General features: G+C 41.6%; 1 protein-coding gene across 1 annotated transcript in view; it reads left to right on the top strand.

The window, feature by feature from the left end:
* LOC146966194 (uncharacterized) overlaps positions 1-19,105 on the top strand; it is a 69,852-nt gene extending 50,747 nt beyond the window's left edge. Inside the window, exons 25-32 of the mRNA XM_085763990.1 lie at positions 10-45; positions 2,832-2,876; positions 9,309-9,341; positions 10,635-10,781; positions 12,750-12,804; positions 14,552-14,746; positions 17,615-17,692; positions 18,407-19,105. Of these exons, the coding sequence (XP_085620116.1) occupies positions 10-45; positions 2,832-2,876; positions 9,309-9,341; positions 10,635-10,781; positions 12,750-12,804; positions 14,552-14,746; positions 17,615-17,692; positions 18,407-18,594 (777 nt within the window). The 3' untranslated portion in view covers positions 18,595-19,105. The remainder of the gene's footprint in view (positions 1-9; positions 46-2,831; positions 2,877-9,308; positions 9,342-10,634; positions 10,782-12,749; positions 12,805-14,551; positions 14,747-17,614; positions 17,693-18,406) is intronic.
* The last annotated feature ends 204 nt before the right edge of the window (positions 19,106-19,309 follow it).

The raw sequence follows: 19,309 nt of genomic DNA, 5'->3' as shown, positions 1-19,309 counted from the left end.
TGTTTTTAGGGGGAGAGAGGAGAGAGAGGCTCCAAAGGAGACCAGGTATTTCTTTCATTTTTGGGACACATACTGATTCTTGAATATAATTCTTTGGCTAATATTTTATCAACTCAATTTTAACTGTTATTGTGATTATTTCTAATGTAGATCAATATTAGCTCTTCTTGGTCCACGTATGCTGCATGTTCATTAGTGAGATTGTCCTCCGATTGTTAGATTTTGTGGCCAGGCGACACCTAGTGGCCACAGTGATAATGACAGGAGAGAGTACTGTGACGTAGAATAAAAAAACAGATTCCACATCAGGAGAAGTTTGTGTTGGATGGATGAAAATGACAGATCATGAACTTTTCCTAAACCTAAAGCCTTGACTGTTCATTTACCTTGGTGACAAAGGAACTACTGCACCATCCGTATTTATAATTGTAGCCAAAACAAGCTGCAACAGAGGCATTTTATCCGGGGATAGCCTACTCTGATACTCTGATATGATATGCTCATTGATATTTTTTATAAAGATCGAACCAACTCGGTAAAGTATCAAAGTTCGATTCCTGGCCCATGTGTTTGAGTCACGACACAACTTTTAATAAACCCGAGTTCACGCTGAGAAGACAGTGACCAGCTGATCCCAGAGAACAGTCCACAGGTCGACTCTGTCCCACTACAAATTAAAGACGGTTAATTATTAATTTAAAAAGTAATTACTGAACAACTAGTATGTGATTAATTTAATGAATCCCTTATTCTCATCTCATCTCATCTCATCTGCTGCTTTTCATCCAGTGCTCTATGATGATTACCAGCATGCATTGCTCTCTGATTCGATGCTAACGGACGGCGGAAAAAGTGAAATATCAGTTTGCATAATACGATTTTGTGTTTGTCCTGAATTATTCTGCCTGGACTGAGCTGCAAATGACACTGAGCCAAAACATGACTTGTGGCTGAGTGGTGTAAACCAGTCTGACAAATAACTACAAGTGCAGGGAAACAGAGCTGAGCCGAGTTAGTTGACTAATTCAAGACGTCTAATTCAGTCAACAACTGCTCAGTTACTCTGACACGAGCTGGATGCTTTTTCACTTGGAATAAAAAATTCTCAAGCGTGATCCATCATGTGTTGCGAGCCAAGAGATTACAGTCACCGCTGCCCCATTCAAACCAGTGGAGTACAGGAATATATAGTGGAAATCAAGAAGTCAAGAAAGATTAATTTGTCACACTAGACTGTACAAATACAACAGCAGTGAAATGTAACTGCAATGATTCTTTACTGTGCAAAGTAAGCTGAAATAAAGAATATGAAAATATGTATAGACATGCACAGGGAGAGGTGGAGCTATATACATTTTATCTACAAAAAATAGGGTCAGAGATTAAAGAAGCATGCAATTATGATAATAAAAATAATGATTATAAATTAAAGTAGCAGCCAGGTTGACTGTCAAGTAGCGGAAATAAATATGAATAACAACAGCAGCTAGGTTGTTAACAGTAGCAATAGTGCACATAGTACTGTATATAAGTGTCCATCAAGTTATCAGAGTAACTGTAGGCAAGGAAGAAGAAGCAAAAAACGAATAATACCAATAAAATAAAGTAGTAAAATAACAAATCAAGCCAAAAATAATAATAATAAAAGGGTTTGCACATTAGAAGTACTTCATGTACAGATTGTACACAATGTTATCTGATTCATGTTTTATGATGCAGTTGTAATTTCTCGGAAAACATGAATGACACTAGTTTCTGGTGATTGTGACGTCACAGTGATGCATGAACTGATGCTGCAGTGATAATGATGGGTTGATACATCAGTGTGAGTCGGTTATGGGATGGCACATCTACAGATGTCACTGCTCAGAGTCTATACCTTTAAACAGGTGACTGGTTTTAATAGAAAATAATTGACAGTGCAGATAAAACTTCACATGTAATGATACAGAATGAACTCAGTCGCCTGACTCATCGGTGTCAGCAAACGATGCATTCAGCAACTCTTCAATTGATTCAGCAAAATTGTCTCTCTCTCTTTTTTCTTCTTTTTATTATTATTATTTCTTCGGGTGGTGAGTCTAACAGTGTTGTGTTACACTGATTTACATCAGCCGCTCGACTTCCACCATTGTGAACACGGCGTCAGTCACAAAGTGAACAATCAAAGCGTGTGATGATGAATGCTCTGAATCAGCCACTCGCTGGCTCACACACACACTCGCACTAATGGAAAACAGTGTGAAGGCCCAGAGGAGGCAGGGAAAGAGAGACGAGCAGTGTCTTAGAGCTGCAGGATGCAGTTGGAAACCACACATGAGATAAAAAGTCAGGTTTGTTAAAGGTCACTGTTCGCCAATTCCTTTTCCCTCCTCTCCCTGGGTTTCTCTTATTGGCTGCTAGTGGTAATCATGACCTTTTCTCTGCTCACACACTCACACACACACACTGAATGAAGACATGGATCAGCACACACTAGCACGCACACACATAACTACGTTGACACAGCGATGTTGCACACACACAATGCACACTTGCATCCTCGTCTGGCTGCATTTGTGAGGACCCATCATTGACTCGATGCTTTCTCACACCTATAACAACACACACCCACACAAGTCTTCACCATTTACAGCCATTTAAACCTGTGTTTGGTCCCCACAAGTATAGTGAGCTCTGAGTTTTCTCCACAAATATAGAAAAACCAGTCCACACACACAGACACACAGACACACACAACACGTGAAGCTGTGCCAGCACGTATGTAAACACACTCACACACACACACACCGTCAGCTAATCATGATGTATTATGTCTTTGGCCTTTGCAGGGGGAGCGAGGCAGAGATGGAGAGCCAGGGACCGACGGCGTACCGGTGAGTGCAGTGTCACGGTGTCTCCACTGAGTGGCAGCAGAGCTCACGTTTGCAAAAGCTGCAGCACTGACACTGGGGTTTACAATGTGTGTGTGTGTGTGTGAGTGTGTGTGTGTGTGTGTGTGTGTCTCCACAAGGGCACGAGAATGAGGAAGTGTGTCTCGGCCAGTCCTCATTTATGAGGAGCTAATTTGGGGTGAGAGCTCTGTAGTTAGGTTACGTTAGCACAGGGGCAGAGCTACGATTATTAATAGGATATAGACGAGAGTGCAGGTTTTGAATTAACGTCAGCTCTGGTATAAAGGGAGGGAGGGTGTATCCGTAAGTATAACTGTATATAACTCATGTCAGCTGATTTATAATTTCTCTCTGCAGTTAATCAGAGAAATCTCTCTAATGCAAGTAACCATAAAAAACCTTATCACAAAATAAATATCATAATTAACTCTGCTAATATAACACCACTCTGAAAGTGACTTTACAAGGTGCTTTACAAGATTAAATTCAGACAGCATATAAAAACACATAAAAATGCAATAAAAGACTAAATAGAAAGCAGTGCAAGAGAACAGGAGTGCAGTGCGGGATAAAATAAAAGAGGAAACAGATTAAATGAGAAGAGACAAAATAAAAATGAGAGAATAAATCAGACGGAGGCTCTAGACAGTACTATAAAATCATAAAATCAAATAAAATGTAGTCTGAAAAAGTCAACTTTCAGCAGGGACTCTGAGCGCGGCTAAGTGACTTAGCCGAGCTAATCTGTTTAGGGGAGCTGCTCCGGAGGCTCAGGGCCCCTCGTGGTTAAAAAAAAAACAAAAAAACAACCTCCACCCACTCTGAGGTTTCAGAGCTCAGCCTCAGAACCAGATGGAGATCAGAGCGGCACAGCTCAAGATTCTTGGCACCAGCAGAGAGGAGGACACAATGAAGACACTCGGGCTGAATTACAGACATTTAACTAAAAATCAATGGTCACTTCACAGACTCACGGATTGGCAACTTCATGGCCGCCTGAGCAGCCACACAAATCTGATACAGTGAAAGGCAGGAAGAGGCTGAGAGGCAGCAGCAGCAGCAGCAGATACGACAGAGAGATTACAGAGGCAAAGTACAGAGCACATCTTTAACCGACAGGGGCAAATCGCTAAATGTGTTGCATCAGCCGCCACTGCTCCACAACAGTTAAACACCTGAATAAACTATAAACTACCGTCCCATTAGCAGCTGAGCTGAGCTTACATTTGACATGAACAGTGGCCAGCTAGCACGTTCGAGACAGTTTAGATACCAAGACACTCCACTACACTACTCAGCTTCCTGTATCTGTTATGTGGGTTTCTCCATGACTCCGCCCCCTTTAAGAGACCAGCAGACTGTGACTCCGCCCCCTTTAGGAGACCAGCAGACCATGACTCCGCCCCCTTTAGGAGACCAGCCGACCGTGACTCCGCCCCCTTTAGGAGACCAACAGACTATGACTCCGCCCCCTTTAGGAGACCAGCAGCAGCAGCAGGTCTTGAGTCCATTGACTCCAACGGGAGAAGTGAACGTGAACACAGATTATGGTCGATTCTTTTGTTCTATAGTCACTGAAGTAAATATTCAACTCATTTTTCACAAGCCACGTCTCTTCTGAACATTTTGACACAAAAATGGACAAATTTCAGAAGAATGAATCAGGAGAAATTGAACTTTGTTCCAGACCTATCTGTGTCTCAACAACACACTCTTGCAAGATTTGACACAGATCTCCTAGGTAACGTCAACAAACGTTCACGTCACGAACGCCCGCGCTAACTAATTTTCGTAATGTTAAATATGACCATTAGGTTAGGTTATGACTGATTTTAGACAAAACCAGAGTGTCTGCTGCAACAAAGGTCTTCTGCTGCAGATTACTGCTGGTTATTAGTTATTATCTTATCAGACAAAGGAGGTCTACAACTTCTCTCTATGCTAACCTGAGCTAACGGCGCATTCCATTTAGGCCTGGTTGGAGTCGGATGATACTATAACAAAACGAAAATGTTAGCTTTCATACTTTTCATAACAATTTTTTATCTAAATCTAATGTGATAATAATGCGTTAATACAGCTTCCTTTTAATGCCTCTATATGTATAGGTACATTTGCATTTAGCAACATAGATCCATTGTTAAACGGAAGAAATATCCCTTTAAAGTACATTTTGAGCAATTACAAAAAGTGTGATCAATTTGCAGTTAATTGCAATTAATGTTTTAACCTCTTTATCAGCTGACAACCCAAATTAGCTTGTTAGCCTATGTAATGTTTTGTATGTTTTAAACATTTGTTTTTAATGAGGAAATAAGTGACAGAATGAGAAATAGATGAAGAGGAAGTGGGTCAGAGGAGATGATCCCAAGAAGTGCTACCTCTAAAATGACAGTAAAAAATAGTATTATTATTTCTCTAAGTGTCATGAAAACATGGGAGCAATAACAAGTCCACTTGAGAAGAATAAGTAATTATAAAATGCTCAGCAGAAGGAGGCAAAGGTCAGAGTCGTATATGCCCCGCTCTCTGGAGAGGAAATATATTTGCTGATGCTGTAAAGATGAAATTACAAGAATCTGAAAGGATTTTTTTTTTTTTTTCCGATTCTTGGCAGCGAGAAATGATTTGATCTTGGCAATGAGATGAAATGGGAGAAAGAAGGTAAAAGCGGCAGAGCAGCATGATTGATTCAACATGTTTATCCATCCTGGGATTATCATCGTCAGCATCATTATCAATAATTGGTAATATACAAAAAATATATAATGATATCAATTCCTGTGCGATTTGCAGGTTTCGAGCTTCTTCACCGACACGATTTAATAGGAACAATAGCAAATGAGCAGCGTTTAAGAATCGATCAAAGTGTCAATTACAGAGGCATTGATCGGTACGTATGGATTTCACAATGATCCAGTCAGAGTTGTGTGTGTGTGTGTGTGTATTTCATCATGTGGAAACAGAATTGTGAAGTCCTGTGTGTGACACTTGAGGCAGATAAAGCGATTGTTTCTCTGCAGTTTAATGTTCGCACTCTGTAATTCCAGTGAGTCGAGAAGTGGCCCGACTTCCATGTGACACACCCTCAAGGCTAAAAGCATCAGCAGTGAATCACAAGTGTGTCACCGCTGAAATGAATATGACAGATCCTTGTCTTCTGACAGACTTCCTAATTCCTGCTGGGTAAAATAAATAGGACTCAGTCGCTGCAGTTCAGGAGGAGAGAGAGAGAGGAGAGAGGAGTGAGCACCACTTGTCTTCTCACTAATGTGGCATGAAGATGGAGCTGAATAAAAGTGAAACTACTGTGCACAATAACAGCCGAAGCTCAGGGGATGAGGTTAGGGTTGCACAACTTTGATGAGTTGATTGATGGTGGCTCTAAATAAAAAATGATTCCAAAACATACATGATAACAGGGGAAGTGCGACAGCTGCTCTCTGGTGATAGTAGCTATGTGACAGTGACTCATTTTGAAGTTGGAGAGGAAAGAAAGGAAGGAAATGTGGTCAATGTGAATGAACTGATTAAAATTAAAAAACGTGTTCTTGCCCGAATAAAATCAAACGATAGACGATCTGAGTGAGTGTACATGTTTTTGAAACATCCGGTTCCCAACTTCTGCTTCTGTTGGGAAATGAATTTATGAGTTGTGATGCAACAGCCGTGGTTGTGGTGATTAAAGTTCAGGTCAGGTCTAGGTTTTAAGGTTTAGGCCGAACCATGATGCAGAGTTAATCATTGCACCAAAGGGGAAATGAACACCTCTTTCCTCGAACCCATCCCACATGTCTACACACAGGCTTCGTGGCCAGACATTTATTACGACAGCCGATGTGAAATACGATGTGAATGAGAAACAGTGTGAAACCACCATAGGACGTGGTTGACAATGGCATCTGGAAGTCTTAAACCAGTGTTTTTCCTCCACTGTGGGCGTTTAGCTCATGGTTAACACCACACATGACAGTGCATTTACATCCTAACTTATTTCATGCACTGATTCAAGTTCCGCTGAAGCGCTGCAGATGTGGCGTATTTTTGTGTTGCGGAATAAAACTGTTGGGAACCGAAGATGCTGTAAAGTTCAAGGGCCTCTTAAGGAGGAACTAAGCAGCTTTCCACCTAAATCAATCTGCTTCAGAGTAACTGTGATGGGTATATGACGGCTCTCTGCCTTCCACGTCACATCTCTTGGCTGAAAACCAACGTTGTACGATCAGCAACTCTGACCCGGTGTCCCAGCTCTCGTCTGCAAAGAAACATGGACTGTTTTATGTCACTACGACAAAAACGCACAGCTAATCTGCAATCTCTTGTTAAAGCAGAAGTAAGCGATATTTTTGTGTTAATATAAGTCTTAAATAGTTATATCTTCCGACAGCAATCACTTACATAGAGTGTTTGGACCGAAACACGGGTCTGTCAGTCCCTCTGCTCTGCTCTGAGCCGAGGAGAAAACTTTTCTCATATCCTACAAGTTTTATCCAATGAGGAGAGAGAACGGCATAAAGGGGCAGTCCTCTCTGTGTGTGCAGCCAAGGGATGCGCCTGAATGTGGTGACGTAGGGACAAGGACCAATAGATCCATGACGAGGGCGGGGGCTGCTAACTCCATCGGCTGACAAGAAGTTATGGTGCGTTCAAGGCAACTCGTAACTCGTGTTCTTCCGACCTATGAAGTCGTACCAGTTCGATCTGGTACGAGTTCACGGGTCAGAAGTTACGAGTGGCCGTTATAGTGACTTTCACTGGTAAAACAGGTCGGAAAAACACGAGTGGGTTGCCTGGAACGCTACAAAGTCGTAAGTCGTGACTTGAAGCTGTAATTTACGGTTTCAAAAGCCTGCCTGGAACGCAGCATTAGCCAAAACAACCGGATCGCTTACTTCTGCTTTAAGTAAGAGTAAGAGTACATTTCTTGTTTTTCACATCAATGAATTACTATAATTTTTTCTAAATGAATTTAAGGAGCTTTTAACTCTTGTTTATGAGAATGAACTCTTTGAAAGCAGCTGCACTGATGTGCTGCTTTTAGGGGTTAGGGTTTCCTTCACAGACAAACACAGCTTGTGTCCAATAGGATTTTAGAAAAAAAGAAAAGAAAAAAGAGTAGACCTGAAAGTAACCAGTACTTTTCAGCCTTCCTAGAAATTAACTCGAGTAAAAGTAAAAATATCTGTCTTGGAAATGTATTCAAGTAAGAGTAATAAGTACCAAAGAAATCTAATACTCAAGTAAAGTACAAATCCTCTGGATATGTACTCAAGTACAGTACTCAAGTAAATTTACTCAGTTACAGTCCACCACTGCCCTCGGTAGACATCACTCCATGGATCGCCTTCTCTGAAACTGTAGGGAGAAAAAAAGTGACCAAAACAGCAGAAAAGCGACCAAACAAACATGCGTAGTTCCCCTTTACTTTATACATGGGAGTCTATGGAGATTGAATCAGACTCTCTCTAGTGGCCGTTAGAGGAACTGCAGCTGCTGGCTCTTGTTTCTTCTCTCAGCCCCTGAGGTCACTGCTTATTTTTCAGGCATCTACCCAAAAGCCCGTTGACGTCGGAGACAAGGCAGCTGGAGGAAAAATGCTAATGAAGTGCGAGAATGCTAAAACTAATTTCTGGGTTATATAGGCCCCATTCCTGCTGCTCTCTGTTTTAAATCTGCTGTAAAGTTCTGCTGTGGAGGATTTGGACTCCCCGAGCCCTAATTGGTCCAAGTCTAGTTGGACGTCTTGATGCATTTTAAGTATCTGCGTGGTGTTGGATGTTGCCAGCATGTTTTTTTTTTTGAAGTTCAGTTCACCGAGAATAACAACCAACCTGTCGCTTTGAGGACATGTGAACGCTTTGCAGGACAGGAAGGAGCCTTGTGTTCACGTGTGCTCTAATATGATATTCTGCTGCTTCCGCTGATAAAGCAAATCGCTGATCAAGATACCTCGGTTGTCTAAATCAGCCTCTAGTTCACAGAGGAGGAAAGAGAGACATATGGAGAGGAGAGACACACCAAGATATCCTTTAGATATACGTCCTAGTGTTTAATTCTACAAAAAAAAGCCTGACAGAAATGGTGTTACCGATGGATGGTGTTTTTTAAGGAGTAAGAGATCTGCAGATGCATTTTTCATCCCATTATAACAAGTAGCAGAGAGAGAGAGAGAAAAGGAAAAAAAAGCCTTAGAGAATGCATTACAATAACCAATCTAAAATGTTTTGTAAGCCACCGGTTCAGACAGAAAAGAGAGCAGTTCTGCATCAGCAATGCAGAGCAGCGAGCACAGCTCCTCTGACATACTGTCTCAGCCTTTGATATGTAAGCAGAAGTTTCTAACTGTCTCTCTCTATTTCTCCCCTCTTCTCTTTCCTCCCCACCCTTCTTGCTCTCTTTTCTTTCTTCCATCAGGGCGAAGTGGGACCCAAGGGAAGGAAAGGAGAGGTTTGTCGAATTAGACTTTGCGGTATTAGATATAATCCATTCTGTCTTATTCTGCGGCGCAGTGAGGAGCCCTGTCAAGCCTTTTCGCGGCTGCTATAGAAGACTTACAGAGCCAATACCTCCAGGCCTGGGGAGATCTGGCCCCCCTGGGCAAAAATATACATCACAAAAGCACCTCCTTTCTAAAGGCGCACACATCTTAAATATCAAACACTTTACTGTACTGTCTGCAGAATCACAATGTATATACTAGAGATGTCACCTCCCTCGGTTGCTGCACCCTTTTGGAGGTAAATCATTTAACACGAGTCACCACACGAAGCTTTTTGATCACTAATAAAAATTTAAAAAATGAAGAAAAATAAAGAAATCACTGTGCATTAGGTTAAATTGCAATAATTAACAGGTTGCTATAGATTGTTTTACCTGTCAGGTTTCCCGTCGTTGCAGAGCAGACGCTGGTTCTTTGACTTCTCCAACCAGCGACTGTTGATTCTGAAAACTCTTTTATAATCTGAAGCTGATAATGTCGACTCAGCTATCAGCTAATTAATCTGATGTAGGTCCATGAGCTCTATCGCTCTGTGACGTTTAGCCTAGTGTTTCCATCTGACTCGTATACGAATGAGATGAGAAACGTGTTAAAAATGCACTTGATACAGAGGCTAATGTTAGCATCCTTATTTTATCTCGACATAAACCTTTTATAGCTCACATTCCATCTTGTATTTTCATCTGGTCTATTTTCACTTTTAACATCACAGGAGGAGAAAAGGCTCCGAGTTAGGATGAGAGCGCTAACTCATGTGTTTGATCCGATCTTGGCTCCGGCTGCTGGGGCTGTAAATTTTTTTTTTTTTTTTTCTCCCAGACCCATAAAGAGCAGGAGGGAGCTGCTGTAGGTGAAGCTGGAAACTTGGTGCGATGCCAGAACGACGGAGCTTCCAGTTAATGAGATAGTAGTGGTTAGCTATAGTTAGTAAGATATGCTAATGACTGCAGTGTGTGTTAGAGCAGCAAACACACGGTTTAATCCAGGTTTTAGATGTCAGCTCCTGTGTGGAGATGCTGATGAAAAAGAAAACTTAAACTTTAAATACCGAGCATCTCTGTGGGACGACAGATGACTGATCTTTATGTATGAGACCACGACTTCATTTGGTCAGTTGCTGCAAAAAGAAATAAATAAAAAATAATAAAATACAGGAGCCAGTTTCACCTTCTTCTTTTTTTTTTTCCTCCTCTAACACGAGGATCTTCTCTTCTCTTCTCTTCTCTTCTCTCCGTCTTCAGAAAGGTGTGACAGGTGACGACGGCCTCAGGGGACCGGAGGGGAAGAAAGGCGACATGGGCCACATGGGTGCTGCCGGCCCCAGGGGGTCTCCTGGCCACGACGGGTTGCCGGGACAACCGGGCCAGCCAGGGTATCCAGGGAAACCAGTGAGTGACCCTCCTCCTCTTCCTCCTCCTCTCAGATTAACAAAGAGAAGAGAGAGAGAGTCAAATAAACGGGCTGAAATATGGATGTCACGATTATAAAATGTCTTGGTATGATTATTGTCAGAGAAATAGTCACGGTACTACGATTATCATGATTATTATGCATTAAAGCAGAAGTAAGCGGAATGTTTGTGTTAATATAAGTCTTAAATAGTTCAGGCAGAGTAATCTTCCGACAGCAATCACTTACATAGAGTGTTTGGTCTGAAACACGGGTCTGTCAGTCACTCTGCTCTGCTGTTAGCCGAGGAGAAAACTTTCCTTGTATCCTACAACCTTTATCCAATGAGGAGAGAGAACGGCATAAAGGGGCGGTCCTCTCTGTGTGCAGCCAAGGGATGCGTGTGAATGTGGTGACGTAGGGACGAGGGCGTCGACTGCTAACTCCATCTGCTGACAGGAAGTTAGCCAAAACCACCGGATCGCTTACTTCTGCTTTAATTAATTTCACAACTCTATGAATGTGTAAAATCAAATATAGTCAAAATATAATTTCCGTCGTTTTCCGTCGTTTCCTAAAGGACCGACAACAAAAATCAATTGAACGATGCCTCTGCTGACCTTTTTTGCCACCACGACCCCCTCGCTCCTTGCACTTTGTTTTAACTTATACTGTATTGTACTGTGGCCCTATTCATTGTAATGTATTTGTATCTTATGGATGTATGTTGACGATGTCTGCTGCTGCCTTCTTGGCCAGGTCGCCCATGAAAATGAGATCTCGATCTCAACGGGTCTTTTTACCTGGTTAAAGGGACAACGAGGAGTTTCTATTTGGTTATAAAAAAGTCTCACGTTAATGTGGATGAATCTACGCTACCCACACTTGTTAATGGGCCCATTTTTGATAAATATATTATTAGTGGTGGCGGAAATTCTGGGCGAGCCGACCAGCATTTCTTTACTTTCGGTTTCGTGGCGAGTCATGAGAATAACGCCGCCGAATCTCCGTTTATGGTGGGAACTACGACGGTATGTGATCGTCTTCCAACCTCTGACTTTAATTCTTGATGAATGAAAACATGAGTCTGTCTTGCGCCGGTCAAAGAATTTCACGGTGCGGAGGCTCATAAATGTAGTGTGAAAACACTTTGCTTTTCCAAAACTCCTCATTGTCCCTTTAAATAAAGGTTAAAAATAATGAAATTACTCATTGTTTACACAAAGTATCTCAAGTATCTATTAATATATGGCCAATTATGTGTTGGTCATATGTGTTTGAAATATTCAGGTCATAAATTGTCATCTATACCAAATGTTTATATTTATTTTAATCGTTTTTTGTTTTGTTTTGTTTATTACAAATGACACACTAACATTTAAATTCCTACCAATTCAATGTTACGTATGTTAAAGCTGTACAGAAAAGAAAATTGAATTTGAGCCCACAAATTAGTTTTCCTTACACGGGTAAACTCGTGCGGTAACTTGTGACAACTCGGCGCGACGAACAGGACAACACCTGAACACCTTTAAATGGACCAGTATCTGTGCATTTACCTTTTTTGCACACATCTGCTGATATGGTTCCAACATCATCTTTTTTTTTAAGTAATGGTATTTAGGAATCTTTACGATTAATTAATCGTGGCATTTGATACCATAATTAATTGTGAAAACAAGTAATCGTGACATCCCTAGGCTGAAAGATGTAGTCAGTGATTTCCTGTCTGGACTGGGTGGGGGGATGTGGGGGGATGGGGGATGTGCTGGGATGTTCAGGAGTAATGGTGGTGCTGCTGTCAGTGTGTGTGGGCCATGTGAAGACAAAGAGTGCAGCATGGAGATCCTATAAATCTGCAGGCGTACTCGATCACAGTCTCAGCCTGATCTCTCTCCGTCCCACAGAGGATTCAAGTCAGTAAAAAAAAGAAAAAAAAACAAAACCGGGGTAATTGTGTGTTGCAGGGCAAACCTCCGTCAGACGAACATCTTCTGAAGCTCTGCACTGATGTTCTGCGTAGTAAGTATCTGTTTGTTTTCTCAATGTCGCTCTGCTCTGCTCTGCTCCGAGCCGAAGAGAAAAAGCAGCCAGTCATTGTCTGTGAACTCAGTCTGAAGCAGTCGTCATAGAGATTATTATATTATTATAACAAAAAACAGAGGCTGAACAGTTTACTTTAAGGTTAAAACAATGAGTTCGTTTACATGGTCAACTAAACTCTGTTATTAATCTGATAAAGACAATACTCTGATTAAGAAACTACCATGTAAACAGCTATTTCTGATCAACCTAATCACCCTGTCTCTCTCTCAACTCTCCTATCCATTAAAGGCAAAAAAAAGCCCCAAAAAATGTATTAAAAAAAGAGAGAAAGAAATAGCCAAGAAATTACTGTCAATTTCATAATGTCATGTTTTTCATGAAGGCAAAAGATTACACATGCTTTTCATGCTTTGAATTTTTTGGGAAAGGTCAGAATTTTTCTCCACCAAGGCCTTCAAATTGACTGGGCTATTTCTACGCAAACTATCGTTATTTCTTGGCTTTATTTCTCAACATTACTATGAAATTGACCGTTATTTCTAGGCTATTTCTAGACTTTATGACGCAATTAACGGCCTGTAAATTAAAGGGTTATCGAATAATCTAAAGGCAACTCATGTAAACACCTTAATCAGAACATTGTCTTATTCAGAATAAGATCAATATCAGATTCTTGCTGTTCATGAAAACGTAGTCGCTGACATAATCCACATATGCCCATTATTATCTACTGGTACGTTTGAATGAGGCTGCAGCAAGAATTAATGAATAAAATCAACCCATTAGTTCCTTCGCACTCTTTTTTTTTTTTCTAAGTTACATTGAAGCATGAACTACAACTTCTTCTTTTTCTTGGCTCACCCAGCTATGAGGAAGAAACTCTTCCTCTGTATCAGTAGGAAATCCTGTGAGAGCTGAAATCCTGCAATGTTTCACAGAAACCTGACTTTAAACATTAAACAGAAGCCAGGATCCTGTGGTCAAACTGTTAATCAGGAGGAGTTTCTGTGAGGATCTTTAAAGGGATAGTTCACCCAAAATTGAAATTTGAAAGCTCATTATCTCCTCACCCTCATGTGGACTAAGGGCTGGGAGAAGTTTCAGAGTCCTCCGTGGCTTCTCTGAGTTACAGGGGGTCTCGGCGTAGCAGTGCATGTCCATATGACGGTTGCAAATGGATACCAACTGTCTTCGTAACAAAAAGACACACCAAAAAACATCCAAATACCTCCATGCTGCTCGTCTGTAATGTCCGTCTTGTATTGAAGCCCCGAAATGCGAAATTGTCCCGAGTAAAATTAAATAAGTCTATATTTCAAGCTTGTTTTGTAGCGGAAGCTTCTCGAAGCTCCTCTTCCTGGTCCGTCAAATTTGGACGAACTGGGAAGAGGAGCTTCCGCTATAAACAAGCTTGAAAAATATACTTTTTTTCGGGACAATTTCACATTTCGGGGCTTCAATACAAGACGGACACGGACATACGAGCAGCATGGTATTGGTATGTTTTTTGGTGTGTCTTTTTGTTACAAAGACAGTTGGTATCCATTTGCAACCTTTATATGGACAAATACTGCTGCGTGGAGCCCCCCGTAACTCAGAGAAGCCACGGAGGACTCTGAAACTTCTCCCAGCCCTTAGTCCACATGAGGGGGAGTAGATAATGAGTGAATTTTCAATTTTGGGTGAACTATCCCTTTAACTCTACACCTTCTATACCCTGCAGACCAGCTCCCGGCCCTGCTGCAGACCCTGGCCCCCCCGGCTCGGTGTGAACCTTGCCACGGTGTGAAGGGACCGCCCGGCGAGCCAGGATCTCCGGGACCCAAAGGCTCCATGGGAACGCCGGGATACCCGGGCAGAAGCGGCGCTCCTGGTTATCCGGGAGCGCCGGGGATGCAGGGTCGCCTCGGCCTCAAAGGTGACGTCACGTGACCCATAATAATGTCTGAATCTGTTCCTCTGCAGCTCCTCACACTGCAAAAACTCAAAATCTTTCCAAGAATATTTGTCTTATTTCTTGTCAAAATGTCTCATTTCTAGTCAAAACCAAACTCTTTTATCTCAAAATAAGACTCATCACCTAAAAATTTACTTGTTTTTAGATCATTTTCACTTGTTTCAAACAAATTTTCACTTGAAATAAGTAGAAAAATCTGCCAGTGAAAGCAAGTTTTTTGTGCTTGTATCAGATTTTTCTACGTATTTCAAGTGAAAATCTGCTTGAAAAAAGTAAAACGTGTCTAAAAACAAGCTAATTTTTAACATGGTGAGTCTTATTTTAAGTAGAATGAGATTTGTTTTGACTAGAAATGACATTTTGACTAGAAATAAGACAAATATTCTTGGTAAGACATTTGAGTTTTTGCAGTGCAGGATGGATTTATATCATCCGTTGGCAGCGCTCCCTGTTTTTTTCAGATGGTGTCTGATCCGCAGCGACAAAAAACCCCTCTCTTCTTCTTTAGCCCGACGAAAACAAGGCGATAAATAACAAGACGACGTCACGAACAAGAGCGGGGGACAAAATTTACTGTTGCTTTCATCAGCGATTAAAATCAAAACAGTGTCAACGACTAACAAATTGGATGTGTTGATGTTCACTGTACCCCATAAAACAAGATCATTAAACAAGTGAACATCAGTGAAAATCAGCAGAGCAAAAGACAACAAATACCCAACGCATCTCAATGAGCTGCCTTTGATTTATCACCACTTCAAGACGAGGAGCGGCTAATCAGCTGTGAAAGATGCCAAACTGTAGCACTCCACTCCCGTGTGTGTGCAGTGCACTATCTCCACTTGTTAGGTCACACACACTGCAGGGAGCTGAGGAAGTGGAAGTGTGTTGGATATACATCGCCTTGTGTCCTTCACGCACAGGGAAGTTGTTGGGCTCATTTCTAGTAGTGGCCTAGTTTGACGACATTGACACTGTCCATTGTCTCTTGTGGTTTTGCTTTTTTGCACAACTTGAGGGGCCAAGTCTTTAGGTTTTACCCTGGAAGGATAGTTGTGTGTGTGTGTGTGGGACAGTTTAGTTGTGATTTCATCACTTCTTCCTTTTACTCTGACTAAGTGCAACATTAGATCAGATAAAACTTTATCAAACTCTATTTTGTAAAGTCCCTGTAAACGGTTTATTCTTCCTGTGGGAGTGTGAATGTTTGGTTCATACAATGACACAAAACCAGAGTTCATGCACACACTCCTTTGAAGCTGCTCTCTATAGCACTTTAGTTGTCTTGTGGTATTCGAGACCGGTCATATTTCCAAGGTCTTGGCCTTGTCTCGGTCTCGGTCGAGCTGGGGTTTTTTCTCAAAACCAGTCAGGACTACAGCTGCAGTGACATCTTTCTTTTTTGGTTTATTTTTTAAACCGCAAATGACACTCATTCACTTTGGTTTATGTGATGTAACTCAATAACTTTTAAGGGGAATTGCAGTTTTTTTTTTACAATCTGGACCTTATTTCTAGCATAAAATACGATAATTTCCTCACCCAGATAACTTTGGTGTCGTTCCGAGGAAATTAGCAGCCGAGAGCCGCGTATATCTGTATAATGTGAGTCTACAGGGCAGCAGAATGCAGCCTCCAGGAACACGCAGAGAAACTCCTTCATTTCACCAATATTTAGTTCTGATAGGCTAGTGCTATTCCCCTCTGAGTCCGGGGTTAGCTGTTATCAACATCCGGGGTCTGTAGGTTGACCTACTGACCTCTGACCTGGATGATGTCATCTCTGAGCGCGGTGCGGCGCGGCTTGTTGCTACGGCTAATGCTACGGTCCGTTTCTGCGTGTTTCTGACTTGTCAGAACAAAATGAGCAGCTGGATGAAGTTCAGCTTCCACAGGCTTCCTCTCCTCCACCTGGACTCACTAAAGCTCCGGCTAGTTGAGATAAAAGCCTGGCAGCGCTCAGAGATGACATCATCCAGGTCAGAGGTCAGTAGGTCAACCTACAGACCCCGGATGTTGATAACAGCTAACCCCGGACTCAGAGGGGAATAGCACTAGCCTATCAGAACTAAATATTGGTGAAATGAAGGTCTTGGAAATAGTCTTGCTCCCCCCTCTTGGTCTTGGTCTTGACTCGGTCTCGGGTTAGGTGGCCTTTACTACAACACTACACGTTAGATTGAAAAACAGATAATTATATGTTCATATATAAAACATTACTGAACATTTTCTAACCGTCATGTTGCAGGAACGTGGCTGTACCAATAGAATTAACATATATTCTACATGCTACGTCTTTAGTTTCCTCAGGCTCAGACATTTTTTCCTGCACATTACTAAAACTCAACTGTCTGCACATTCAGATTTTTAGAGAACCCATTAGAGGCTCTTTTAGCCTCAACACTTTTGTACAGGTATCCATGGAAACCAGAGACAAGAATCCCGCCGACTTTGGTTTTTAAAAAAAAGTCAATGACAAATTCTTTAGCTGAACTATAGCGAGCGTTAGCATGCAGACGGATCTGCTAAACTTCAGAGCTGTGTAAATATTCATTCATCTGTTGCTCCACCTGCATAATATGAACTCTTTGGATAATGATGCTCAGCCGAACTTAAAACTTTGTAGATAATTTCATTATATAACATTCAGGTTTGTAATGAAATATTCAGAAATACCTGAATAAATTGCAGTCGTGTTCGTTTTTAATGGGAAACCTGGAGACAGGTGTGTGGATGTGTGAAAGTCCTGCAGCTCTGAACCGACAGCTCATTTACAGACACGCTCTTCATAATTGCAGTTTTTTAAAAGCAGACACATTATGTCCCCAGGTGACGTGGGACCACGAGGTCTCAAAGGCGGCAAAGGAGAAGGGTACCGTGGACCTCCGGGACCACCTGGACAGCCAGGTATGTAAAAAAAAAAAGTGTTTTTTCTGTAACGTCCTCGTCCATTAAAGCCACTTTGTGTCGGAGCTGCAGCTCTTTTAGCGACCGCGGCGCTCTGACATCTGAGCTCTCAGATCTGTGCATGAGTGCACTCTGAACAAAAAGGCATCTGGGCTGTTTGTAATCTTACATTTTTTAAAACACACGTGGGTGGATCCGGTTTGTACTTAATTTTCAATGAGCACTTTATAGCGACAGCTTGGAAGGAGGGGTGAGGGAGAGGTGAGCAGCGAGGAGGAAGAGGCCTGTTCACCTGAATGAATGAATAGAATAGGTACTTTATTGTCATTCAAAATACACAGTGTGCATAGAACGAAATTTCGTTTCACTGACTCTTGGCAAAAACAGAAAATATACATGTATATATAAATATAAATAGGTTAAAAACAAGACAAGTGAGGTTGATCGGTCAATAAAGTGCTCTATGTGCATATGTGCAAAAAGAATAACTATTTTTATATTTAAAAGGATCACAGTTAAAATGTTAAAGATGTTAAAAGGATCACAGTTAAAATGTGGAAATATCACACATTTATCACACATAACCTGTCGCGTATAGAAAGAGTCGACGTGATTCATGACTCAGCAGAAACAGTGAACGAACGGTGAATCAAATCTTTATTTCCATAAATGCAACAGCTTTCATTTTGTTCTCTCACCTCTCATTCGCTGCAGGAATACAAGGCCCCCGCGGCTTCGACGGAATCGGACACCCGGGTAATCAGGGAATACCGGGAAAACCAGGACCCCCGGGAGATCCTGGTAAACGAGGCAACTCCGGGCTTCCGGGGGTGTGTGATATTTCCATGTGTTATCAGACCTACAACCTCAGGGAACAGTACAGCAAAGGACCAAACGTCTGACGGCACAGCGGCGGCGGCGGAAGGAAGGAGAGGCTGCTTCTCATTCATTCAAGCACCTGAGGTGTTTTTTTTGCGAGAAAAGCGATTTACTGTATCACTGATTCACAGAGATGTGAGTGACTGTCGAGAGTGAGTGGGAAACAGCTGCACCGGAGGCAGGTACCAGCTCACTATTTGAGATATAAGAAGAAAAAAAAACAAAAACTGAAACAGGCAGCAGGGCATTGATTCATGATTATTGAGTTCATGATGATCGGAGGCGGTCGGCGGGGTAACGGTAGCTTTTACTGAGATACCAGACGTCATATCTCCAACCTGCAGCTGGAAGTGTTGGTGTCGGTTGCTTCATAACAAGATGGCTACCTCCTCTTTTACCTGAGTCGCTTTTTTATTAAGTTAATGATGCAAAGGACAAGATGCTAACAGACTAGCATCAACAGCAGTTTTCACAACGCAACACAACATGCATGCACAAAACACCAAACAGACAATTCTGCTCAACAAAATGTGGAAAATATGATAGAAAAAATAATAATAAAAAGGGAATTGTGCATTATATTGAAGCCAAATAAGACTTTGGGTATTTCTTTATAGGCTATGTAGAAGAAAAAAAAAGCATCTTTAAAAATATCTTGCAAAGCTCAAGTTTTCCTACTTTGATATATTCATTTATCTTAAACTGCATAAGTAGAAGCAGCTCACTGTGTCAGAAAAA

The sequence above is a fragment of the Trachurus japonicus genome, chromosome 20 (assembly GCF_045865225.1).
Source record: "Trachurus japonicus isolate A0001 chromosome 20, Traja_1.0".
NCBI lineage: Eukaryota > Metazoa > Chordata > Actinopteri > Carangiformes > Carangidae > Trachurus > Trachurus japonicus.
The sequence above is the reverse complement of the archived record's forward strand: the minus strand, read 5'-3'. Positions and strand labels throughout refer to the sequence as shown.